Source organism: Cricetulus griseus, chromosome X, assembly GCF_003668045.3.
Source record: "Cricetulus griseus strain 17A/GY chromosome X, alternate assembly CriGri-PICRH-1.0, whole genome shotgun sequence".
Taxonomy (NCBI): Eukaryota; Metazoa; Chordata; class Mammalia; order Rodentia; family Cricetidae; genus Cricetulus; species Cricetulus griseus.
In genome coordinates this window covers 14,942,439-14,969,217 of record NC_048604.1, presented here as the reverse complement: position 1 = coordinate 14,969,217, position 26,779 = coordinate 14,942,439, and the positions used below count along the sequence as shown (strand labels likewise).

The window sequence follows — 26,779 nt, the reverse complement described above, 5'->3', positions numbered from 1 at the left end:
GCCCCCCTTAGCCCTCCAATGGTATTGCCCAGCCGTCCCTGTCCACCTGCCTCCCAGCCCCCCCCGTTAGCCCTCCTATGGTGGTGCCCAGCTGTCCCTGTCCAGCTGCCTCCCAGCACCCACCCCCACTTAGTCTTCCTATGGTGATGCCCAGCCCTCCCTGTCCACCTGCTTCCCAGCCCCCACCCCCACTTAGCCCTCATATGGTAGCACCCAGCCCAACTGCCTCCCAGCAACCCCCCCTAGCTCTCCTATGGTGGTGCCCAGCCGTCCCTGTCCACCTGCCTCCCAGCACACACCCCCCACACTTAGTCTTCCTATGGTGGTGCCCAGCCGTCCCTGTCCACCTGCCTCCCAGCACCCCCCCCGTTAGCCCTCCTATGGTGATGCCCAGCCGTCCCTGTCCACCTGCCTCCCAGCACCCACCCCCCACACTTAGCCTTCCTATGGTGGTGCCCAGCTGTCCCTGTCCATCTGCCTCCCAGCACCCACCCCCACACTTAGCCTTCCTATGGTGGTGCCCAGCCCTCCCTGTCCACCTGTTTCCCAGCCCCCCCCCCGCCGTTAGCCCTCCTATGGTGGTGCCCAGCCCTCCCTGTCCACCTGTTTCCAGCACCCCCCCCCGTTAGCCTCCTATGGTGGTACCCAGCCCTCCCTGTCCACCTGCCTCCCAGCCCCCACCCCCATTTAACCCTGCTATGGTGGTGCCCAGCCCTCCCTTAGCCCTCCAATGGTACTGCCCAGCCATCCCTGTCCACCTGCCTCCCCCCCACACTTAGCCCTCATATGGTAGCACCCAGCCCAACTGCCTCCCAGCCACCCCCACTTAGCCCTCCTATGGTGGTACCCAGCCCTCCCTGTCCAACTGCCTCCCACCACCCCCCACTTAGCCCTCCTATGGTGGTGCCCAGCCCCCCTTAGCCCTCCAATGGTATTGCCCAGCCGTCCCTGTCCACCTGCCTCCCAGCCCCCCCCGTTAACTCTCCTATGGTGGTGCCCAACCCTTCCTGTCCGAGGGCCCTCCCTCAGGCTCCTTGGCTTACTCCACCTCCATTCTCTGCCTCCTGCCTGGCCTGCTCCTCTCTCTCTTCCTAGGACTTCTATTTCCTCCACTTATCCCCTCCCTTTTCCACCTTCCAGCCCCAAGCTTCTACTTTTCTCTCAGCTTCTCCTTCTTCTTCCCCTCCCACTCACCCCTCCCCTCAAGGTCCTGTCATGCTTCCGCCATCTTTCTGCCACCCTAATTCCTGGGCTTTCACATGTTTCCTGTTTTTATCCTTGGTTGCTTCCTCTGGCCTCCCAGGTCCTTCAAAATGTAGAACACTCATGAGTTTTCTACTTCTCCTGGCTGGTGGTATGGATTTGCCACACGGGGCATTTAGTCAAGTTTCAGGAAATCTGTGCCCTGGTCGTCTTTTCCTCCCCTCCCCTCCTTCCTGGACCGAGTGCTTTTTCAGTTTGTAGTCCAGGCTAGCCTTGAAATGGCATCTTTACAGATGTAGGTCTCTGGCCTCAGCTTTTTATTTTTTTTTTTAATTTGGGAGACTTGGTCTCCTGTAGCCTAGGCTGGTATTTGCCTTCTCGGGTGATCTTCCAGTGTTATCTTGCTTCACTGTGGGTTTTTGTTTCTTTGCATTTATTTATTTGTTTATTTATTTATTTATTTAAGGTCTCTCAGGAGCAGACTGGCCTTGAGGCCTTGATTGCTGGGAAGACAGGCAGAAAGGCACACTCTGCGATGAATGACCTTTAAAAGAAATTATTTTTTTGAGATTTGGTTTTGCTGAGTAGCTCAGGCTGACTTCCAACAACAGCATACCATCCTAGTGTTTCAAGCTTGTAGAATGTTGGGATTGCAGGGTATGAAATTGTATGTCCCATTTGTTTGTTTATTTTTTAAGAGAAAGTCTGTTTTCAACAGAGTCTGGTGTCCAACACAAAATCTATTTGCCTCTGCCTCTCATATGCTGGGATTATAGGGTGTGCCACAGCACTAGACTCATGTTTCTTTTTCATTTATTTATTTATTTATTTACTTACTTATTTATTTAATTTATTATTTTATCATCATCATCATCATCATCATCATCATAATTTATTTTGGTTTTTCAAGACAGGGTTTGCTCACTCTGTAGACCAGATTGACTTCAAACTCACAGAGATCCTCCTGCCTCTGCCTCCCACGTTCTGGGATAAAAGGTGTGCACCACCACGGCCCAACACTTTTTATTTTGTAAACAACTGTGATTAACTCAACTTTGTGCACCTTTCTTATTTTAACAACAGAGCTTGAAGGTTATTTTATGTTGTGGCGTAGAGTATAGCCCTCCAGTTTCTTTCTCCTGCATTTTATCTTCCTTCTCGTTTTTTATCCCTCCCTCTCTCCCTTTCCCCTTCTTTCTTTTTTAAAAAAATATTTATTATGTATACAATATATGCATGTATGCTTGGATGCCAGAAGAAGACACCAGAACTCACTATTGACGGTTGTGAACCACCATGTGGTTGCTGGGAATTGAACTCAGGACCTCTGGAAGAGCAGCCAGTGCTCTTAACCTCTGAGCCATTGGCCTTCCCCTTCTCATTTTTCTTTGCTCTGTTGTTTCATTTTCAATGCCCCCTTCTTCTGTTTCTCTTTTTCTTGTGCCCGCACTTATTCTTTTTATGCATTTCTGTGTCCTACCCTATTTTATTATTTCTGGCTCCTTTTTTCCTTTTGTTGTCTTCCTCTTGTAGTTTCACTCAGTGCCTCATTTTCTTTCAGTTTCTGTTTCAGATTGTTTTTCTCTGCATCTCTCATTCTCAGCTGCTCCCTTTCCCTTTCTCTCTTCTGTTCTATTCTTTTGTCTTTCCTTCTCTTTTTCACCTTCTTTTCCACTGCATTTATTTCTCATTCAATCCTTTCCTTTTATCTTCCCCCTTTCTCTCTTTGTTTTTCTTCCTATCCATTTTCCTCCCCTTTCACTCCTGTTTTCTTCTTTCTCTGTCATGCTGTCTTGCTTCTCTGTTTCATCCTTTCTTTTGAATTGTCTTTGTGTTTCTTTGTCGTTCTTACTCTTTCCTTTGTGTTTTCTTCTTTGAAACTTTTATTATTTTGTGTTTGTCTGAGCCAGGGCCTCATGTATCCCAGACTGACATCAAACTTGCAGTGTAGCCCAGGATGACGTTGGACTCTCACCCTCCAGCCCCTACCTCCTAAGTGATGAGTATAGGTATACTCTGGCCTCTTCTGCCTTTCTTCCACTTTCACGTTATTCTGTTCCTGTCTTTATTCCTCCTTCTTTTCCGCTTTTTTCTTTTGTCTTTCTTACTTCTCCTTTTCATTTTGTATTTCACCTTTCTTTTTTCTCTCTCACTCTCCATTTCTGTCTTGTTTCTGTATTTTCATTTTTTCTGTTTCTTTTCTTTTCCCATTCACCCACTCTTTCTTTTTTCTTCCATTACTTTGTCTTCTCTATTTCTGTCTTTTGTTTCCTTCCTTCCCCTCCTAACTATCACATTTCTTTCCTTTCCCCTTCCTTTTCTCCCTACCCTCTGCCTCCTTTCTTCCCCTCCCTCTTCCCTTCCCCTTTCCAGGTTTCTTTCACCTCCCCCCTCATCACTTCTTCCACCCTCTGTTGTCTCTCATCCCCTTTCTCTCTTTCCCCCTCCCCCTTTTTTTCTAGCCACAGTTTCTGTGTGTAACAGCCCTGGCTGTCCCAAAACTCGATCTGTAGAGCAGGCTGGCCACAAACTCACAGAGGACCGCCTGCCTCTGCTTCCCCAGTGCTGGGTGTGCACTACCACCACCCTTCTCTTATATGTCTTTCCTCTTTTTCTTTTTTTCCTTTCCTTTTCCTGTCTTGTTATGTAGCTGAGTCTGGCCTGGCACTTACTGTGAAGACCAGGCTGGCATAGAATTAACTCATGGGTAATCTTCCTCCTTGTTTCTTTAACCCTTTCCTTCTTTCTTTGCATTTCTCTCTTGCTTCTCTTCCTCTGTTCTTTATTTTCTTCTTTTCCCTTTCTATCGTGTCTTTCATTCTCTTTCTTCCTTTACCATGGTCTTTCACTCCCCCTCCTTTTTTTACCTGATTATCCCCCACTTCTTTTTTATTTCAATTTCTCTGTTTTTACTCTCTCAATGATAACTCAAGTTTTAAGAGATCCAACTCCCTCTTCTGGCCTCCTTGGACACTGAATACTGTGGTGCAAAACACACATATATGTAAAATAATAAAATTTTAAATGTTTCAAAAAGATGGTCAGAGAATTTGATGAGTGTGTTTTTCTGAGGAGAGAAGCAAGTGCTTTTATCATATTCTGAAAAAGTTTTCTTCATTTTTTTAAATGTTAAGCATAGTAGAGGCTGGGTTTGGTGGTTCACACCTTTAGTTCCAGTACTTGGGGGCAGAGACAAGCAGATCTCTGTGAGTTCTAGGCAAGCCTGGTCTACAAAGTGAGTTCCAGGACAGTCAGAGCTAGGGAGATCCTGTCTCACCCCCTCCCCTAAAAAAGAATGATAGAAATACTAACTTTATTCATTCAGAGAAACCAATTGTCTTAGTTGGGCTCCTATTGCTGTGATAAAATACTATGGACATGAACAGCTTCAGGAGGAATTTATAACTGTACATTTGTAAACTGATGTTAGCAGCAATAGGACAGATTGCTCCTTAGTTGTTTTATCATGTGTTTTGGAAACACTAGCTCATTGTATTATTAATGAATTTTTTCTTTCTTTAAGCCGTCGATACAAGTATATGCTGATAAACTATACTCAGTGGAAAATATGGCAACCTATGACTATGATAGGTAAGTATAGCATATAAGTTAAAAACACCTTCAGAGTTGTAGCTTGATTTTAAAACAGGAAAAGGTTTGTGTAGAACTTTTTAGTGAATAATGGTGTCTCGTTTAGTATGGTTTGTTTTTTCATGATCAGCTTCAGTATGACTTCACATCTGGAAAAAGGAATTATCTATATAATAGAAAAATTTGTTTTTTTAAAATTGTCATTTCCTGTGTTAAGAAAAGGCAAGAGCTTCAAAAAAGAGCCTTTAAGTAACGCATTTAGCAATTACATACTCTACTAAGAGATGTATAGTGAGGTACATAGTTCATAAGTTCTAGGTCATAGTTTTATTCACAGTTGAATGAAGCAAAGAAATATAAAGGAAAAGAAACATGAATGTGGCTGCTCCTAGGTATGGTGGCGATGGCTATGTGGAAGAGCATGGGCAGAAGGAGAGACAGGGCCATCTGAGGAAGTTCAGAGTGGACAGAAGCTGACTGAGCAGTCCCATGTGGGAAGAGGGGGGCAAGGAAGAGGAAGTGCTTTATTTATCAAGCAATAAGACAATCATATACACAAAGGACCTCCCCCATCAAGGAAGAAGTGGGAGAGGAGAGAGGAGCAAAGAGGACCAGGTGCAGCAGCCAGGAGGCCCAAAGAGAGAGAGCAGACAATGAAAATGGCTGGGTGATATAGGGAAGAGCCACCCAGCCTCTGGGCTGGAGAGTTCAGTGGGGCTGGGAGTATGTCAGCCAATAGGGCCCTGTAACAGGTAGGGACTGAGGGATGCAGTGACAACCTCACAGCCAGTGTCCACTTTGCTATGTTAAATAGGCACCTCAGCCATTTGTCCAAGGTTTGAAACCTAACAGCAGTCTTGTTAACAATGGAGAGGATACATGAAGACTGATTTTTTGCCAAATTTTAAAAAATCTTACTTGAACTTCCTCTTTCTTAGCTTTGACTTCTGCCAAGATGCTTTGAAGAAATCACCCTCGGAAAATCTTGGAAAAATCATATCTGGAGAACAAACAATGTCATGTCCTTACAAGGTTATTCTGCTGATCTTTTTTAGTATATCTCAGTTTTGAAAGAACATTCTCAAAACTATTTAAAATTGAATCAATTGACCTCTTAAAATCACTAATATATGACTTTAGGAGTCAAAATTAATGATAAAGAATGATGCTGTAGTAGTTTGTGGGAACAAATTGTATTTAACCTTAACACTATAGTATGGGAAGATAAGTTCTTGTGTTGTAAAAGGATGTTGTGTGTATGACTACCGTAGTAAAATTAAAAACTGAATCTGAGAGGAGACAGAGTTGAGAATGATAATTTTGTCTTTGAAGGGAAAAATGTACTTGTAATTTAAGTTACTTATTTGGTGACATTATCGAATTCAGTCAAATTTCTTACTGTTTTCACTTTTTGTAGTTTTCTTTTAACAAAGAAGAAACATGTAGAAAAGTTTGTGTAAAATCTTATGCTCCAGAAGATGAAGATCAAATGAGGAGGTTGGCGTTTCTGAAGGGAGGAATAAAACAGAATTACTATCATCGCTGGTAGGTTTGGTATCTTCTTTTTTACTCTTTCTAAAAGTAATTTTAATAGACATATAAATTATGTTCTATTTTGTGATTTGAGTTTGATTAAAATTGAACTTAAATATATGTAAGATAACATTTATGTTGCTCAATATGAAGTGCTTGTTAAACCCCTTATGTGAAACATGTTTTTATGTAGGGTTATTGATAGCACCAGAGTGATATGGTGTTATGACAAAGAAGACAAAAGCCCCTATTGCACATTAGGATTTCCAATAGGATGCTTCAAAGACCCAAATAGCCAACTGAAAATTCCTTGCCTGAATAATGTAAGTATTGCCAACTTACAATGGGAGTACAAGGATGTTGCTTCATTTATGTTTTGTTTTATATTTTACTCATTTAGAAAACATTCATGGGACACTATCTAGGCTGTGTTTGGAGATACAAGAACAAATTTACTTTGTCTCTTTTCTATGTTCTGTTTCTGTCTTTTTAAATTTATATTCTGAAGCAGAGGAAATAGACTTGTAAAGAAATCAATGCAACAGTTTGTTATATATAGGGAATTGGGGTCAGTGGAGGCAGACAAAAGGAAGGGTAAGCATTTGTAGTCAAGAAATCAATGTGATCAAAATTTGCAAGTGTGAAATAGAATACTGTAATTGGGAGTCTATGAGTAGCTGAACATGAGTCTGTGGCATATGCTTAAGACTAACAGCTACATAAATAAATAAAAATGAGTTAAGCAGAAGCCAGCCATATGCTAAGGAAAATGTAACTGAATGCCAGTTATTGTGCCATCAGTATTGCTGGTTATGTCCCATGTGGTGATTAATTCTCAGAACAGTTACACTGCTAGAGCCTAGAACTGCAGTTCTACAGATGAGGCAGCTGAATTTCAGATAAGACTTTGGCTTGACTAGGATCATAACAGTTGCAAAGTGGCAGCGGTTAGACCTGAACTCAGACCTTTTAATTTTTGATTTTTGATTTTTTTTGAGACAGGGCTTCTCTGTGTATCCCTGGCTGTCCTGGAACTCACTCTGGAGACCAGGCTGACCTCGGACCCACAGAGATCCGCCTGCCTCTGCCTCCTGAGTGCTGGGATTAAAGGTGAGTGCCACCACTGCCTGGCTATTCTTTTGACATGACAAAATAAAATTAATAAAGTAGAAGAAACCCCATCACATTGAGGCTAGACAAGGCAACCTAACAGAGGGAAAAGAGCCCAAAGAACAGGCACAAGAAGCAGATACACATTCATTCACACACTCAGGAGTCTTATAAAAATACTAAGCTGAAAGCTATGGTATAGTCAGAGGACCTGGTGCAAACCCATAGTAGGCCCAATGCTCACTGCTTTAGTCTCTGAGTTCGTATGAACCTTGCTTAGTTGATTCAGAGTACTCTGTTCTCCTGATGTCTTCCATCCCCTCTGGTTCTTACATTCTTTCTACCTCCTCTTCCATGGGGTTCCCTGAACTCTGAAGGGGAGGGATTTGATGGAAGCATCCCATTTAGAGCTGTGTGTTTCAAGGTCTCTCTCTGAGTAGTGTCTGCCTGTGGGTCTCTGCATTTGTTCTCATCTGCCACAGAAAGAAGCTTCTCTGATGATGACTAAGCAAGACACTGATCTATGAGTGTAGCAGAATACCATTAGGGGTCATTTTATTGATTTCCTTTAGACTAGTAGCTTTGGTTTTACTCTAGGTCTCTGGGCCATCTAGTCTTAGGTTCTTGGTCACCCAAGCAGTCTTGGGTATGGGTTCCATCTCCTGGAGTGGGCCCTTAAGTCAAGTCAGGCATTGGTTGACTACTTCCATAAATTCTGTGCTACCATTGCCCTTACATATCTTGCAGGCAGGACAGGTTGTAGGTCAAAGTTTTTATGTCTGGGTTGGTGTTTATGTTTCTCTTTTGGTAGCCTGCAGTGTGCTAATACAATTTAACGAAATACCCAAGTCTAACAATTTAAAAGTAAGATTCTTTTTCATTTTTAAGATGTGTATTAAAAACAGCAGAGCAGTGTAACAAGCTAGAAGGAGACCTAGGTACTCATGGGAATGTAGATTTATCATAAAGGCAATATATCAGATCAACAAAGAAAGTTTGATAAATAGTATTTGTTCAAAAAAGTCTTTGAGAAATTCTGTAGGTTGTCTCCATCAAAATCCTTGTACTCACTGGGCTTGTTGGTGCATGCCTTTAATCCCAGGAGTTGGCAGACTGAAGTAGGTAGATCTCTGTGAGTTTCAAGGCCAGCCTGGTCTACAGAGAGTTCTAGGATAGCCAGACCTGTTTGTAACAGAGAAACCCTGTCTAGAAAAAACAAAAAAAGAACAAAACCAAAACCATACCAACCAACCAAACAAACAAACAAAAAACCTCACAAAAAATCCTTGTACTCAAATGATGTTCAAGTGACTAGAACTTGACTTTGTTGTTTGTTTGAGACAGGGTCTCATGTATCCCTGACTGTCCTTCAACTCACTCTGTAGTCATCCATGACTTTGACTTCTTCTGTCTCTCCCTAAAAGGTGGGATTACAGATGTGTGCTCCCATATCAGGTTTGTATAGTGCTTTGGATCAAATGGGTGCTTTGTTCATGCTAGGCGAATACTCTACAACTGAACCCATAACTCAAGGATAATACTTTTTAAAAAAATTTATTTATTTCTTATGTATACAACATTCTGCTTCCATGTATATCTGCACACCAGAAGAGGGCACCGAATCTCATAAGGGATGGTTGTGAGCCACCATGTGGTTGCTGGGAATTGAACTCAGGACCCCTGGAAGAGCAGTCGGTGATCTTAACCTCTGAGCCATCTCTCCAGCCCCCAAGGATAATACTTTTTAAACCACCACTCGTGACCTGTTGTTTTCACACAAACTACTATGGAATGCGCACACTCTCCAACCTGTCCCCCATACACAAAATAGCTAAAAACAATACAATTTTAAAAATCATAATGGTTTAATTATAGGAAACAAAGCATTTTAATATTTCCTATCATCATTCTTCAGCATGTAAGTATCAAAATAGTATATCTTTGGATTATACAGTGTTAGAATGCTTGATTAAATGATTTACTGTTTGAGGGTCTGGAGATGTACAGTACTTGCTTATCATGTACAAATCCCTGTGTTTGTGTTCCTACACTGCACAAACTCAGTATTGTGGCATATGCCTGTAATTCTAGCACTCAAGGGGTAGAGGTAGAAGGATCAGGTGTTCCTTTACTACATAGCAAGTGGTAACTGAGCTTGGGCTACATGAGATCCTGAAAACATGTGTGGTTTGAGTTGTTGACTTGAGTTTCATTAAAAAAAGACTATTAAGAGGATTTTGGCTTGGAATTACCCACAATCTGAAACAGCCTTAAACATATGTATGATATTTTGTACTATACATTTATGTGAAGTGACATTCTTAGTATTGATTATAAAATCAAAATACTGAAAAACACTGAAGATGTTATTTTCTACGTAGGTAGAGTTTTCCTGTCTCGACTGCCTGTTCCCAAATAACTGGCAGCTATTTCCCAAATAACTGATTTGCAGACTTAAGATTACTTATAAATGCTTGACAAATAGCTCTGTCTTGTTACTATCTCCTACAACTTAACCAATTTCTATTAATCTTTGTGCTGCCTGAGGTTCCTGGCTTTTACTTCTATCCCATTTTGTGTGTCTGACATATTCTCCTTCTGGCTGGCGACTCCTCTGACTCTGCCCATCCTCATTCCATCATTCTCAGTTTGGCTTTCCTGCCTAACTGTATCCTGTTCTGCTATTGGTCAGTCAGCTTGTTTGTTAAACCAGTCACAGTGATACATATTCACACAGTATACAGAAGGATTATTCCACAACATTTCTACAATGTCAATATTCAGCCAAGATTTTAATTCTCTATATAAAAATAGTTAAGCACATCTATTTCATTAGTACTAAAAATTGCTTTCTTCTTTAATGCATGGTAAAATTATATGATACCAAAAGATATGGAATGCTTAATTCGCATATTTAATTCATATACATAATATACTCAAGGCCATGTAAACATTTCTTGAATGAAAAAATGGGTCAAATGGGTGGAGAAAGTGGGGCAAGGGAGATGGTCAGCAGGTAAAACCAATTACTGTGTAAGCCTGATGATCTAAGTTGGTAACTCTGGAACCCATGTAAAATTTGGACACAGTGGCACAGGTTTGTAATCCTTGCATTTGTATAGTAAAATGGGAGGCAGAGACAGGGAATATCCTAGAAACTTGTGAGCATGTAACTCACAAGCCATACACATCACTATACACGGTGTAATGATAAGAGAGACTCTTCTTTGAAACAAGTTAGAAAATGAAGGGAAGATTCAAAGGATAAAGAGAGGAAGGAAGGAAACAAGAAAGAAGAGAAAAGTTAAAAACAAACAACACAGGTGGAAGGCTAGAACCACTGTGGCATGAGCACCATCTCTTGCTTACTCACTCTCAGACATATCGTACATATCTGCAAAGATAAATATATTTTTAAAATAGTGGAAAAAATTTAATAAGTCCTGTCCTTATCATGTCTGGTGCCTGTAGTTTCAACAGGAAAATGAGGTAGGAGAATTACTGTGAGTTTGAGGTTAGCCTTGGCTATTGGCTGAGTTAGGGTTTCTATTGCTGCAATGAAACTCTTTATGACCAAAAGCAAGTTGAGGAGGAAAGGGGAGGAAAGGGTTTATTTGGCTTACACCACCATCATTGAAGGAACTCAAGACAGGAACTCAAACAGGGCAGGAACTTCGAGACAGGAGCTGATACAGAGGCCATGGAAGGTTGCTGTTTACTGGCTTGCTCACCATTGTTTGCTCAGCACTTTGTTTTTTGGTTTTTCAAGACAGATTCTTTGTGTAGCCCTGGATGTCCTGGAGCTCACTCTGTAGACCAGGCTGGTCTCAGACTCACAGAGATCCTCCTGCCTCTACCTCCCTAGTGCTGGGATTAAAGGCATGCGCCACCATTGCCTGGCTTCAGATCACTTTCTTATAGAACCTAAGACTACCATCCACAGTGTGTTGGGCCCTACCTCATCAGTCACTAATTAAAATGGCCTATATCTGGATCTTATGGAAGAGTTTTCTCAATTGAGATTCCCTCCTTTCAGATGACTCTGGCTTTTGTCAAGTTGACATAAAACTAGCCAGGACAACTACATAGTGAATTTCAGACTGGCTTGGGCTACAGAATGAGATCTGTGAGATCTTGTCTAAAAAAACAATAAGCAGCTCTGTCCTAACCTCCTAATGTTTTCACAGCCTACCATAGTGACCTAATTTTAACTTGAACAAACATATCCGTGGGGACCCTATGTCCAAATAAAGGTCAGATTCATGGGTACTGGGAGTTTGACTTTGAGCATATCTTTTTAGGAGGCATATTTTTAAGAGATGTATCCAACCCTGAATAAGTTATTGCAAAACTGTCTGCCAACCTACATGAAAAAATGTTTATTCATTCTTCCTAAAGCATTCTTACCATAAAACTTTTAGTTAATACAATGAAACATTGCCCATTTCCTTCCAGGCCTGTGAGTGTATGTGTACATATTGTGTACACATGTATTGTGTAAAATGTTTATTTGTTCTTCCTAAAGCATTCTTACCATATTTAGTTAATATAATGTTCTCTTGCAATTTCTCTCTCTCTCTCTCTCTCTCTCTCTCTCTCTCTCTCTCTCTCTCTCTCTCTGTGGTGTGTGTGTGTGTGTGTGTGTGTGTGTGTGTGTGTGTGTGTGTGTGCATGGATGGATGATGCATTGTGTAGAGGAGGTCAGAGGCTGATATTAGATGGGGGTGTCTTCCTCATTTGCTCTCCACCTAATGTTTGAGACAGGATCTATGACTGAACTGCAGCTTGCCGATTAGCTATACTAAGTGGCCAGTAAATCCAAGGCACCCTTTGTCGTCTCCTCCTCCTCCTCCTCCTCCTCCTCCTCCTCCTCCTCTCCTCTCCTCCTCCTCCTCCTCTTCCTCCCTCCCTCTTCCTCCTCCTCCTCCTCCTCCTCCTCTTCTTCTTCTTCTTCTTCTTCTTCTTCTTCTTCTTCTTCTTCTTCTTCTTCTTCTTCTTCTTCTTCAGATGTGGTTCCTGGGGTAGAACTCATGCTTTTTGGCATGCAGTTTACTGATTAAGCATCTCCCTGTCTCCTTTTGGGACAAGATTTTGTGTAGCTTGGTCTAACCCCAACTTGCTATGTAGCTGAGGTTATTTTGGACTCATGATATTCCTGTCTCCTCCTCTTCTCCCCCCCTCACTTTTGTTGAAAATAGTCTTTTCTTATACAATATGTCCTGATTACAGTTTCTCTTCTCTCTACTCCTATGGTTCTTCCCCATATCGCCTGTCATCCAGATCTACTTTCTTTCTGTCTCTCATTAGAAATCAACATGCTTCTAAGAGATAACAACAAAGTATAACAAAATGAAATATAGTAAGATAAATAAAACAAAAACCACCACATAGGAGTTGGACAAGGCAAACCAACAAAAGTCAATGGGCTCTAGAGAAGGCACAAGAATCAGAGGTGCAATCATTCACACACTCAAGAATCCCATAAAAAGACTTTGAGAGTCCATCCTACGTGAAGGGATGCACTCTTGGCCTGGACACACGGGGGATGGCCTAGGCCCGGCCCAGGATGATGTGGTGGACTTTGGGGAGCCACCATCAAGGGCCCTACCCTGCCTGGGGAGTGGAGGGTGGATGGGGTGGGGAGCAGGTGGGGGATTGGGGGAGGGTTGGGGAGGGGAGGGAGAGGGAGAGGGAGAGGGAGAAGGGATTGATATGTGAAGCAAGCTTGTTCCTAATTTGAACTAATAAAAAATAAGAAAAAAGAATCCTATAAAAACACTAAACCTGTAGCCATAATACATACGCAGAGGACCTGGTGCAGACCTGTGTAGGGCCCGTGCTTGCTGCTTCAGTCTCTGTGAGTCCATATGAGCTTTACTCATGCTCATTTAGATGGCCTTCTTCTCCTGTTGTCCTCTATCCCCTTTGGTTCTCACACTCCTTTTTTGTCTTCTCTTTGGGGTTCACTGAGCTCTAAGGGGAGGGGTTTGATGGAGACATCACAATTAGAACTGTGTATTTTGAGGTGCCTCTCTGTCTTTGTATGTCTCCCTCTCTCCCTCCCTCCCTCCCTCTTTCTCTCGCTCCCACCCTTCTCTCCCTTCCTCCCTCCTCTCCCCCCCTCTCTCATCTCTCTGTATGTAATGTAATATCTGGTTATAGGTCTCAATTTGTTCCCATCTGCTGCAGGAGGAAGCTTCTCTGATGAGGAAAGCCAAACTCATCATGTACCTAAACTTTATACATTGATGACATTTTTGTTTTAGAAAGGCTCTCATTCTAGCCCAGGCCAGTCTGGAACAGGAATCAGTTCTCTTGCCTTAGCCTCTCATGTGTTGAGTTTTACAGTCATGAATAACTATGTAAAGATCAGAAAAGGGCGTCAGGTCCCTTGGAACTGGAGTTACCACAGGTGGTAAAACACTATGTAGATGCTGGTGAGTAAATCCTGGTCTTCTGCAAGCCCAAGTGCTCTTAACTGCTGAGTTACCTCTCCAGCCCTGTGGTACATTGAAAAAAATGAATTAGTGTGTTTAATTTTTATTCCATTATCAGGTTTTGTATTTTTATTTGAATTAGAAACAAGATTGTTTTACATGTCAATCCCAGTTCCTTCTCCCTCCCCTCCAACCCCCCCAACTAAAACCCTGTCTATCACATATCTTTTCTGCTGCCCCTGGATGGTAAGGCCTTCCATAGGGTGTCATCAGAGTCTATCATATCCTTTGGGATAGGGCCTAGGCACACCCCTGTGTGTCTTGGCTCAAGGTTTTGTACTTTTTAGTTTCTAGGAAAAGTTCAAAGTTCTTTTATCTTTTTACAGTCTGAATTCAAAAACAATAGCTTGTACCTGTTCAACCATGTTGACATTACTATTACATATCACATGGAGAGTGACACAACCGGGAATGTTGCAAAATTGATTAGTTCCAGAGTTGAACCCAAAAGGTAATTATAGAGTTACTTTTTAATTGGTTCTAATGATGTAAAAATGGATTTTAAATGTAGAGATTCTGAACTTGACTTTTTTACTTTTAGGATACCATTGCATACATTGCATTCTGTATTTTGGAAGCTTAACTATTCTTTTACTCTGTGTTCCATATGCTAAGTATGTGAGTGTTACACAATGTGCAGAAGAATTCAAAAAAGGAGAATAGGTTTACTGAGAGTATTCTAGCTGCTGCTTTATTATTAAAAGATTAATATAAATATAGTTTGATTTATTTTTCCTTAGAGGACAGCTTTGGTAACAGTAGCTTCTATTAGAAAAGCATCAGGTGAGGGGAAGTATCTACTAATGATTAGAGCTCTTTTAACAGCCAAATCAGGAGCCTCTAAAAGTACTGAGTCATCTATCCCTGCACATATGTAGGAAGAGCCTGAAGACCCGCTTTTAAAGAGACTGAACAATTAGAGATCTACCATTGTACCTTGAGCCCTAGTAAATGCCCAAAGAATTGTTCATTCATCTCCATCTGATATACCCAGAAGTTGGGTGGGTAAATCATATAGGAACCTCTATTCCCTTTCCATAATGGCTATACTAATTTAACTAGTAGTGTATATTTCTAATAACTTTCATTGCTTAAGCTTGATGCTTTATACATAGTAGGCTCTCATATATCTGTGTGCTTACAAATGTGATTTCTTCTTCATGTACTTAATATTCTAGCCCTATAGTTAAAATTACAAGGTATTGTATTGAAGAGGGGTGAGGCAAAAGAAGAAAAAAAGTCATTCTGTAGTAGAATATATTTTCTTTCTATTCAGGTGAAAGGAATGTTCGTAATTATAGTTTTAGGTAGTATATAGAGTCCCAATGGTTGAAACATTTAAAAAACAAAAGTATTTAAAATCATGAAGAACTATAGGTGATTATCATTTTCATTCATATAATTTCAACATTCCAAGTCAAAAGAAAGAGGCAGGAGGATAGTGAGTTTCAAAAGAGTTCTAAATAAAGAACATAATGGGGATCTCCCCCCTTTTCTCTTTTATTAGCTATAAACATACAGAATCTCCCCCTTTTCTCTTTTATTAGCTATAAACACACAGATGAAAATCACCTAACTTGCAATGAACCCCCTTTGGAAATTCCTGAAGATGAAGATTATTTCAGTGTGATCTACACATATTCTGTGAAGTTTGAGGCAAGTATTCCATGCTCTCACCTTGGTTTTTTATAGATCAGACACATAAATATCATGAGTTTATATTAAAACTGAAACTTCCATTACTTTAAAGTTGTAAGGGTAAAATTAGAGAATGCATAAGTCCATGGTTCCTTCTTCAGTCAGTCTGTCTGTCTATTACTCCCCTTTCCCCTCTCCTCCCCTTCTAACCCTCTTCTCCCTCTCCCCCCTTCTCCCTCCCCTTTCCCCCTTCAAATATATATACTTGAAGCATCCTAGTGAATATTCTGTCTGATGCTCCCATTTTCCCAATAGTTTTTGTAAACTGCTTGTTTTTATATTGTTTTATTTATTTTTGCTTGATATATTTTGGGTACAGAAATATATTTTTCCCTGTGTGAAACCTAGTTTGCATTTAATACTTCAGGCTCATTTCTCTTAGCATGAGCCAAGCTTCAGGATCCACATATGACTAGTGGCTGCTCCCTTGGTGACGGTATGCACCTTTACATGTGCAGTTCCTGTCTCTTTGGCTTCAACATATTTTTTCTGCTTCTCCTAGTATAGGAAACTTCATCACACCCTGTGACATGGATTAATTCTAGACCCTGTAAGCGGGTGAACTACGGTGTATTATCCTGCTTTGGACCATGGAAGTCTTAATGTGCCTCTGGTGTATAAGAATCTTTGTGAATGTACTTTAATGTCTTCAGAGAATGATACATGTTCTCAAATAATACAAAACTAGTTTATAATGCATTTATTCAAAAGGAAAGATAGAATCAATTATATTACCATTTGAGTGAACACTTCTTTATTTTTATGACAAATATTTGAGTTCTTATTATGAAGTCATTGCCTTCCTTACATACTATTATGAATTATGGATATTGCATGTTTATTATGAATTATTGAATGCTGGTCTAAAATACTTGCATTCATAACATTTTTATTTTAGAAACTGTTTTATAGCACTGAAAAAGCTGAGGCAGGAAATCATGAGTTGGAGTCTAGCCTGAGCTACATAGTCAGGCCCTATTTTTTTTAAAAAAGCAAATGCTTTACTTCATGTGCTCTCCTTTTAACTCACTGGGTCCATTTAGTGAGGGAAAGTAAATTCAGTTTGGAGGGAGTGTTGGTAGGGTATATGGCAAGATTTAGAGGGGTGATAGTAGGGGATGAATTTGTTCAAAATATATTGTAAGCATTATTAACTTCCCAAAACAATTCAAAACCCAACCAAATAAAAATAACTCTTACTGTTTTCTTTTTTAAAATTTTTATTGAAAATAGATCTCCTCTCATCCAATATATCCTGGCCACAGTTTCCCCTCTTTCCACTCCTTCCAGTCCACCCACACCCAGATCCACTCCCCTTTCATTTCCTTTCAGAAAAGAGCAGGCCTCTAAGAGACGACAGCCAAATAGGACAAAACAAGATACAATAAGACGAGGCAAAGACCCTCATACCAAGTCTGGACAAGGCAACCCAACAGGAGGAAGAGTCTCAAGAGTAGACAAAAAAGTCAGAGACAACCCACTCTCACTGTTAAGAGTCCCACAGGAACACCAAGCTAACAGCCATAACATATACACAGGGGACCCGGTGCAGACCTGTACAGGCCTTGTGCTTGTCATTTCTGTCTCTGTGAGCAGATGCAAGCCCTGCTGTTTTCATACTATCAAACTAAGATGTTTGGTTCATTATAATGATAATTGTTTTTGTTGTAAACTCTGGTTAAATAGGCTTTGCTTGTGGGCTAGCCTGAGACTCTATCTATATCTATGCACTGCATGTTTTGTTTGTTTCTGTATTGTGGAGTATGGAACTCTGGGCTTTACATGTGTTCGGCATATTTTGTAACACCGAGCTGTACTTTTAGCATTTTGACTTTGTTTTATTGGAAAGTGCAGTTCTGATTTTCACACAGCATAAGCCAACAGCTGATTCCGAATCAGAAGATTTGGCGTCTGGCTTGCACAACTGATATTGTGTCTGAGTACATTCATTCTCTCCTTTCCCTGGGACCCCAATTTCCTTCTCATAAAATCAGGGGGCTAAACTGGATCGGGGACTTTCTTTTTTAATTATTTTTTTATTAAAAAATTATTTTTCATTTTACATACCAACCTCAGTTCCACCTCCCTCCCATTCACCTGTCCCCATCCCCGCTAACTCCCTTCCCACTCCAATCCACTCCTCAGAGGGGGTAAGGCCTTCCTTGGAGGGTCAACAAAGTCTGGTATACCAAACTGAGGCACACCAAGACCCTCCTCCCTGTATCAATGCTGAGCAAGTTTTCCCAGCATAGGGAATGGGCTCCAAAAAGCTAGTTCATGCCCCTGAGATAGGTTCTGGTGCCCTGCCGTGCCTCCCAACAGATCAGGTCATATAACTGTCACCCACATTCAGAAGGTCTAGTTCAGTTCCATGAAGGTTCCCCAGCTGTCAGTCCATAGTCCATGAGCTCCCTCTAGCTCAGGTCAGCTGTCTCTGTGGTTTTCCCATCATGCTCTTGACCTTCCCTTGTTCATATGATCACTCCTCCCTCTCTTCAACTGAACTCCAGGAGCTCAGCCCAGTGCTTGGCTGTGGTCACTGCATCTGGATGTGGGTCCTATGATGACAATTAGGGTAGTCACTAACTTGATTACAGGGGAAGGCCAGTTCACGAACCTTCTCCACTATTGTTAGGAGTCTTAGCTGGGGTCATCCTTGTGGATTCCTGGAAATTTCTCTAGCCCCAGGTTTCTCCCTAACCCCATAATGGCTTCCTTTCTTTGGTCTCCACCTCCATCCCTGCCCCAGCTGGATCTTCTTGATCCCTAATGTTCTCTTCTTCCATCCCCTCCCTTCTACCCTCCGTCCCACTTTACCAAGGAGATCTCAACTATTTTCCCTTCCTGGGACCCTCCATATATGTCCTTCTTTATTTTATTTTATTAGTTCAAATTAGGAACAAGCTTGCTTCACATGTCAATCCCTTCCCCATCCCCAACATCCCACCTGCCTCTAGCCATCCCCCCTCCACTCCCCATATATGTCCTTCTTAGGGACATATGTTACCTAGCTTCTCTGGGGGTGTGGATTGTAGTCATGTTATCCTTTGCTTTACATCTAATATCCACTTATGAGTGAATACATACCATATTTGTCTTTCTGAGTCTGGGCTACCTCACTCAGGATGTTTTTTTCCTAGTTCCATCCATTTGCGTGCAAATTTCAAGATGTCATTGTTTTTTACAGCTGAGTAATAGTCCATTGCGAAAATGTACCACATTTTCTTTATCCATTTTTCAGGTGAGGGGCATCTAGGTTGTTTCCAAGTCCTAGCTATTATGAATAGTGCTGCTATAAACATAGTTGAGCAAGTGTCCTTGTAGTATAATTGTGCATCTTTTGGGTATCTGCCCAAAAGTGGTATAGCTGGGTCTTGAGGTAGATTGAGTCCCAATTTTCTGAGAAACCGCCATACATATTTCCACAGTGGCTGTACAAGTTTGTACTCCCACCAGCAGTGGAGGAGTGGTCCTCTTACTCCACATCCTCTCTAGCATAAGCTGTCATCAGTGTTTTTGGTTTTAGCCATTCTGATCAGTGTAAGATATAATCTCAGAGTTGTTTTGAGTTGCATTTCCCTGACGACTAAGGATGTTGAACAATTCCTTAAGTGCCTTTTGGCTGTTTGAGTTTCTTCTATTGAGGATTCAAAAATATGGAATGCTTCACAAATTTTTGTGTCATCCTTGAACAGGGGCCATGCTAATCTCTATCATTCTAATTTTAGTATATGTGCTGCCAAAGTGAGCATGGATCAGGGACTTTCAACTCTATCAGATTGAGGGTCGGGCAGTGGTGGCGCACGCCTTTAATCCCAGCACTGGGGAGGCAGAGGCAGGCAGATCTCTGTGAGTTCAAGGCCAGCCTGGTCTACAGAGTGAGTGCCAGGAGAGGCTCCAAAACTACACAGAGAAACCCTGTTTCGAAAAACAACAACAAAAAAACCAAAACAACAAAAAAACCCAATCAACTCTATCAGATTGATGTTCCTTTAATAACTCACTGCCTCTGCCTCCCAAGTGCTGGGATTAAAGGCGTGCACCGCCAACGCCCAGCTAATAACAAATGTTTTGTAACTTTCTCTTTGATATTTTATCCTATGACTAATAGTTAATAGAAGACAAAACCTGTCTATGCATGTAACTTTAACAAATACTAGTGTAACATCCTAATGATAACATAAAGGGTAAATAGTAGTAACTTCTGATAAAATAATATACCCTTTATTCTATCCATTTTATATGATTTTATCTATGTGTATAGTCATTGTAAGTGTGATTGTGGGCAGATAAGAATATTGCAAATTATTGGCCCAAATACTGCTATTTTTCAAATGATGCTATGACTTTTTGAAATATAAGTCAATTTTGGTAACATGCCAAGACAAGTATAGTACCATTTTTCCCCTAATTTAATAAAACAACTGCCTTCTTGAGTGGGAATATTATATATATTTTCAATCTTATAAAAACGTTATAAAGCAAATTTGAAACCAAAGGGTAGGCAACCGCAAGCAGTTTTTCACCTACATGAATTTTGGATGGGATATTTGCAAGGTGTGGGGCACAGCACAATTCTCCTCAGTTCTCTTTTATGTAGCTCTCCATGTGCCTGCCCTGCAGGACACCTGGCTTTCTGAATGCCAGTAGCAGCCACATGTTTTCATTATGCCCTGTAGGGGGTGCTGCTCTTCCTGTTAACCATTGGCCTACTGATCAAATTCCCTACAAACTATGAGTCTCTGTGTAATTTCTATTGACTATGACACATCATGGGGTACTATACTATGGATAAAGAAGTCTTTATTTCCACCTTGTTTGTGTGTCACTGTTGCTAACATTAAAGACTTATTGGCTACGTATTATTTTACTAGAATTGCTAGCTTACAAAAAGATTTTGATACTTTGGGATGGAAAGACCAAGAATAATTCATTAATTTTAAGCAGATAAAAATAGATTCTCTGTTACTTAGTTATTCTTTTTGTATTTGTCATTTTGTTATCATTTGCCTTAGATTTTTAAAATATTTTTTTTTCCTTGGGATGACTAACAAATGTTATGACCTATTATTTCCAGCAGATGGCAGTGTTTGGTGCAAAAATGATGCTTAAACACTGTTGTTGATGTCTTGGCTGAATTTTTTCCCCAGGGTTTTTTTCTTTTCTCTTTCCTTTCCTTTCCTTTCCTTTCCTTTCCTTTCCTTTCCTTTCCTTTCCTTTCCTTTCCTTTCCTTTCCTTTCCTTCCCTTCCCTTCCCTTCCCTTCCCTTCCCTTCCCTTCCCTTCCCTTCCCTTCCCTTCCTTTCTTCTTCCTTTCTCTCTCCCTCCCTCCCTCCCTCCCTCCCTTCCTTCCTTCCTTCCTTTCTTTATCTCTTTCTTTCTTTTTGAGATGGGATCTCGTTTGGGGATAACCATGAATTTGTAATAAGCAAAGCTGCTGGGTTGTAGTAAAACAAGTTGTCTTTTATTTTAACTTAAATAATATTGATATGGCTGTATATTTGCAGATGGTGTATATAGGGAAAGTGTGAGAAAATTCTCTTCCTTTATTCTCTTATCCTTGATTTCTCTTTCTGAAAGCATAACATTTACTTTTTCTAATTTATCCTTCCAGAACAATGTTTGTATCCGTAATATAGGCATATGACTTTCTGGGGGTGGGGGAAATGAGATTTTAAAAACTAAATATGGTTAGTGTGGGGGGTTAGGTAAGAGGATCACTTTGTGGAGTCTCTTCTCTCCTTTCCCTGTACCTGGGCTCTCGGAATCAAACTCATTTTGCCTGCTCATGCAGCAAGCAGCTACTGGTCTTGAGAATATATTTTTGTCATATGTGCTTCTCTCCTTTCTAAAGTCATTTCTGTCTCGGACATATCACTTTTCAGTAGAACATTTCACTCTTGCTAATGCTAGTGCAGATCACTACCATCTATTCTTATCCTGAAGACCATTTTTGGTTGTGAGTATTTGATTTTCCAAATAGTACAGTGACTCATTGTGTAGAATTTTATGTACTTTAGCCAGCTATGTCATAAGACGTTACAGTGTAAATGGAAATATGTCAGGATAAAAGGGAAAATGAGAGTGTCTGATGGGTTTGGGGCTACATAAAAATAATAGCAGAAAGATGCTATTTTTGTTGAATAGCAACAATTTTTTCTAGTTCTTTCTTTTACCTTTTACTTTTTGTTTTTGAGGCACAGTCTTTCTATGTGGCCCTGGCTGCCCTGGAAGTAACCTAGGCATACCACACTGGCATTGAACTCACAGAGATCCACCTGCTTTTGCCTCCTCCCTAGTTCTTTTTTTTTTTTTTGTAATGAGGTCAAATATTACTAAGTGATTCCTCGAAGCTGGAAGTAAAGGGGCAAAGGCTATGCAGAATAGGCTTGTATATGTTTCTGAGTAAAGGTCAGGTAAAGTTTAGTCATTTGATTTTATGTTTTCATTTTAGGAAAGCAAAACTGTTAAGTGGTCTTCCGAATGGGATCATGATATAGAGTCTGCAACTGAGGTCAACATTCTTTGGATTAGGTAAGCACTTCATAAAATAAAGACAAAGTAGCTCCAGGAGAGCAAACATAAATGATTGTTTTTCTCAGATTTTAGGCGGGGGTGGACACTGAGGATTGAGCCTTGGGTGGGGAGGGAAGCTGAAGGATCAGAGAAGCAAAGCAGCCACTAGCTTTTGTCTCTACCTCAGACTGAATGGGCCATCCTGTCTCTACCAATCCTCAGACTGAATGCTCAGACTGACTGCCTAGACTGCATCCATCTCTACAAATCCTCAGACTGCATCTCTCTCTTGACAACTCCTGCCTTATAGTCCTTTTTCTGTCCAGCTATATCACTTCTGTCTCTACCTCCCTAGTGCTGGGATTAAAAGTGAGTCATCCCATATTCTGGGATCACCTTTGTGTGAGCTGTTTCTCTTTTAGACAGATTCAATCTCATGTAGCCTTGAATTTACATTACAGTCTATGTCTGTCTCCTAGTGCTGGATTAAAAGTGTGTGCCATCACTGCCTGGCCTCTATGGCTAACTAGTGTGGCAAGCTTTGCACTCTGATCTTTGGGTAAGCTTTATTTGTTATATCATAAACAAAGTATCACCACACTGGTCTACAGACTGAGTTCCAGGACAGGCTCCAAAGCTACAGAGAAACACTGTCTCGAACCCCTACCCCCCACCCCCATAAAAGAGCAACTGAGGGCAGAAGCAAGCTGTAAAAGTAAACTGAATGTCCGGAAAGGTGTGATACTATGACACGGTATTTTCAAGGAGGTGACTCTTTTTATATCCCCATTGCCTTTAAAATGAGACTAGCCTCTTACCCACGTGTGGTTGCACACATTGAGATCCTAGCACTGAGGCAGTTGGCTCATGATTTTGAGATCAGCATGAGCTACAAAGCAAGATACTCCCTGCCATAGGAGAAAGGGACTGAGGGAGAGAAAAAATGAATATGGTTTTATCTTTATTCATATTCTTTAGCTTTTTCTACCAAACAGTAAATTTCTAGAAGAGTCTTTTGTTTAGAAATCACCCTATGTTGATCAAGCCACACATACCCAGAAGTCTCCTTGAAAAAAAAGATTTGGGTTTCTTATGCTTTATTAACACACACACACACACACAGAGAGAGAGAGAGAGAGAGAGAGAGAGAGAGAGAGAGAGAGAGAGAGAGAGAGAGAGAGAGAGAGAGAATTCGGAGGACATCTTGAAGGAGTTAGTTCTCTCCAACTATATGGGTCCCAGGGATGAAAACCAGCCTCAGTCTTGGTGACAGCACATTTACCTGCTGAGTCACCTTGCCAACCCTAACTGTTTTTTTTTTTTCTTTCTGAAATTTTCTAGACTTGTAAACTCTTTCTTTGTGGTACTTACCTTGTGTGGACTGGTGATTATCGTCATTTTAAAGAGTATCTGTAGAGATATTATCAAATGTAATCGTATAAAACCCCCTGTAAGTAAAAATGGATATTTTGATTCAACTTGATATACATCCTGCTTAGTTGTCAGTTATTGAATTTGTATTCAGAGTATAGTACCTTGACTATAACCCTTTACTGCTGTCTAGCAATTTTGTATATTATACCAGTGGTTCTCAACCTTTCTAATATCGGGATCCTTTAGTACAGTTCCTCCTGTTGTGGTGACTCCTAACCATAGTATTATTTTCATAGCTACTTCATAACTGTAATTTTGCTACTTTTATGAATTGTAATGTAAATATCTGTGTTTTCCAATGATCCCTGTGAAAGGGTCCTTTGATTTTAAAGGGGTTGTAACCCACAGCCTGAGAACCACTGAATTTTATAGTCAGAAAGTACAGAGTTGTATAGGTTTGTTTAACAGTGTAACTTTATTTAGAGATTTGTTTACCATCAGCTTTGGTTATATTTTGTATGTGTTTCTGATGACTAAAAATACTATTTCAAGAAACTTTTAATTGCCTTTAAACATGAGATAGAAATACCAAATGTTTCAAAGCAGTATAATTTATGTTCTACTATACTTACTGTTTTGGTTCTTGTAAATGATTACATACTGATGAATTTAAAATTTCTATGAATCTGTTGAGTACCTTAGGTTAAATAATTTTGCTTTCTTTGTGAAAATACAGAAAACTGTGTGCCTTATATAATTAACACACCCCTCTAGTGCAAAACATAGTTTAAGAGAGTGTAGCATGCTTATATAGCATCTATAAACATGCTGATTCCATATTAATTGCTTTCCAGTTAGTTTGTCCTGAGTGGAAAATTCCATTTCATGTAACTTGTCATATTTACTTACATGTTTAGTCATATTTGCTTACATACTTATTAAAGAGTTTCTCACATGCAGATGTATAACTGGAGGCGGTTTGGATGGAGAATGATTCATGGGAGTATATTCAGACTCCCGAAATATGGAATGTTGCTGTCAGTCTTTCTTGGCCAAGGAACACAAGTTTTCATTATGGCATTTTTTTCTTTATGTGAGTACATTAAAGTATAGCTTATCCACTTGTAATGAACTGCTGACATATGTTAGGTTTTGTTTCATAAGTACAAAATGATTTTGAAAAATGTAGCTTCAATTTTAAGAGAATTGATGCTTTTTAGTATTCATATTTCTGTCTTTTTGCATTCTGGATGTGAGTTTGACAATGTTTCTATATCAGTTCTAAATAATTTGTTTAAAAGCTTCAGCACAGCCAGGAGTAGTGGCACATGCCTTTAATCCCAGCACTCAGGAGGCAGATCGGACAGGCGGATCTCTATGAGTTTCAGGCCAGCCTAGTCTGTAGAGTGAGTTCCAGCATAGCCAGAACTCAGCACATATTTCTTCCCTTAATAAGGTAGAAGCATTATTGAAAATTGATACAAGTAGAATATTTTCAGTGGACTGAGGGAACACATGAAACAAAGGCTAACATTTTGAAATACCATGGCAAGCTTAAGTGTGAAGTTTTGATCTTTTTTTTTAAGACAGGGTTTCTCACTGGCCTGGAACTTTCTAACTAAAGTAGGCTGGCCAGCCAATAAGCCCCAGAGAACCATCTGTCTACCTTACTAGAGCTGGGATAAAAGTGCACCACAATACAATGTCCAATATTTTTTGAGACAGAGTTTCTCTGCGTAGCCTTGGCTGTCCTAGAACTTGCTCTGTAGACCAGACTGGCCTTGAACTCATAAAGATCTACCCACTATTGCCTCCCAAGTGCTGGGATTAAAGACATGCACCACCACTGCCTGTCCTTTTTTAAAATTATTTTATGTTTATTGGTGTTCTGCCTGCATGTATGTCTGTGTGAGGGTCTCAGAAGCACTGAAATTGCAGTTACAGACATGTGCAAGCTTCCATGTATGTGTTGGGAATTGAACCTGGGTCCTTTGGAAGAGCAGCCAGTGCTCTTAACCTATGAGCCATCTCAACAGCTCGTGTCCAAATTTTTAGCACATGTTCTTGGTAATGAACTTGGGTCTTTGTATTTTCAAGGTAAGCACTTTGCAGACTGAACTATGATCTCAGCCTACATGTACAGATCTTTAAGTGTATAAATGAAATGGTATTAGTATTTAAATCAAATGGTATTCTTATTTATTTTATCTTGCATTTACTTAGAGTTTCATGTAGCTGAGGATGGAATTGAACTTCTAATTCTTTTCCTCTTCCACCCAAATGATGATATTCTAAATAGGCATGTGTTACCAGAACCAGTTTATGAAGCTCCAGGGATCAAGCCCAGGGCTTAGTGTCTTTTAGGCAAGTGCGCTACTGAGCTATAATCCGCAGGCTTCTGTTTTTAGTTTTTGAGACAGAGTCTTATGTAGCACTGACTGGTCTAGATGTCTCTATGTGGCCAAGGCTCTGTTCTGATCCCCTTGCCTTCACTTGCCAAATTCTGGGATTCCAGGTGTGTGCTACCATGCCCAGCTCTGGAACTGTATCTTTAGTAGTCTGTCCAACAATGAACTATGAACACATGTTGTCTTAATTTATGAGCTCCAAATGGAGCTTGTCACTGTTTGATAGCTAGAGCAATGACTTAATAAGCAAAGCTGCACAGAAAATGGCTTATTAGATGTTTCAAAGGTCAATGATAATTTTAAAAGTCCAATTGGAAGGCACTTTTTCCTCCTAAAACTTCCTCACCTTGAATTTTTAATTCCTCACTTTGACAAAATACAGAGGAAAGAAATTATTTTTTGTTTGTTTTTTTGAGACATGTTTTCTCTGTGTGACAGTTCTGACTGTCCTAGAAATCGTTCTGTACACCAGGCTAGCCTTACATTCACAGAGATCCACCTGTCTCTGCCACCAGAGTTCAGGGACTAAAGGCATGCGCCACCACCTTCTGGCTGAGAAAAGACATTTTTGAAGGAAAAGAATTTGCTATTCTTGGGATGACTGTTGGAATATGGGAAGGGGAAACAGTGCATGATTTTGATGTAATGAAATTAAAGACTAATTCAAATATAAAACATCCAAATACCTTTAACTGAAAAATCAAATCTTTCCACTTAAGAAATTGTCATCGAAGTAGATAAGTGAATGCTACTTGTTTGCAATATGACTTAAGTACTTTCCTTGTATTAATGGGTATGTTTAAATTCCTAAACAATCTAGAGGCTATTCTCATGCAGCTCCCACTTTGTT

General features: G+C 40.4%; 1 protein-coding gene and 1 non-coding gene across 2 annotated transcripts in view; one reads left to right on the top strand and one right to left on the bottom strand.

Moving 5' to 3' along the window:
* The first annotated feature begins 5,078 nt into the window (after window positions 1-5,078).
* LOC100766498 (transmembrane 9 superfamily member 2-like) overlaps window positions 5,079-26,779 on the top strand; it is a 46,251-nt gene continuing 24,550 nt past the window's right edge. Inside the window, exons 1-8 of the mRNA XM_035450137.1 lie at window positions 5,079-5,090; window positions 6,212-6,339; window positions 6,521-6,650; window positions 14,261-14,385; window positions 15,482-15,590; window positions 22,086-22,165; window positions 23,489-23,597; window positions 24,482-24,614. Of these exons, the coding sequence (XP_035306028.1) occupies window positions 5,079-5,090; window positions 6,212-6,339; window positions 6,521-6,650; window positions 14,261-14,385; window positions 15,482-15,590; window positions 22,086-22,165; window positions 23,489-23,597; window positions 24,482-24,614 (826 nt within the window). The remainder of the gene's footprint in view (window positions 5,091-6,211; window positions 6,340-6,520; window positions 6,651-14,260; window positions 14,386-15,481; window positions 15,591-22,085; window positions 22,166-23,488; window positions 23,598-24,481; window positions 24,615-26,779) is intronic.
* Window positions 19,283-19,384, bottom strand: LOC113837799. Its single transcript, XR_003488505.1, has one exon. It is a non-coding gene; the product is annotated as a U6 spliceosomal RNA (small nuclear RNA).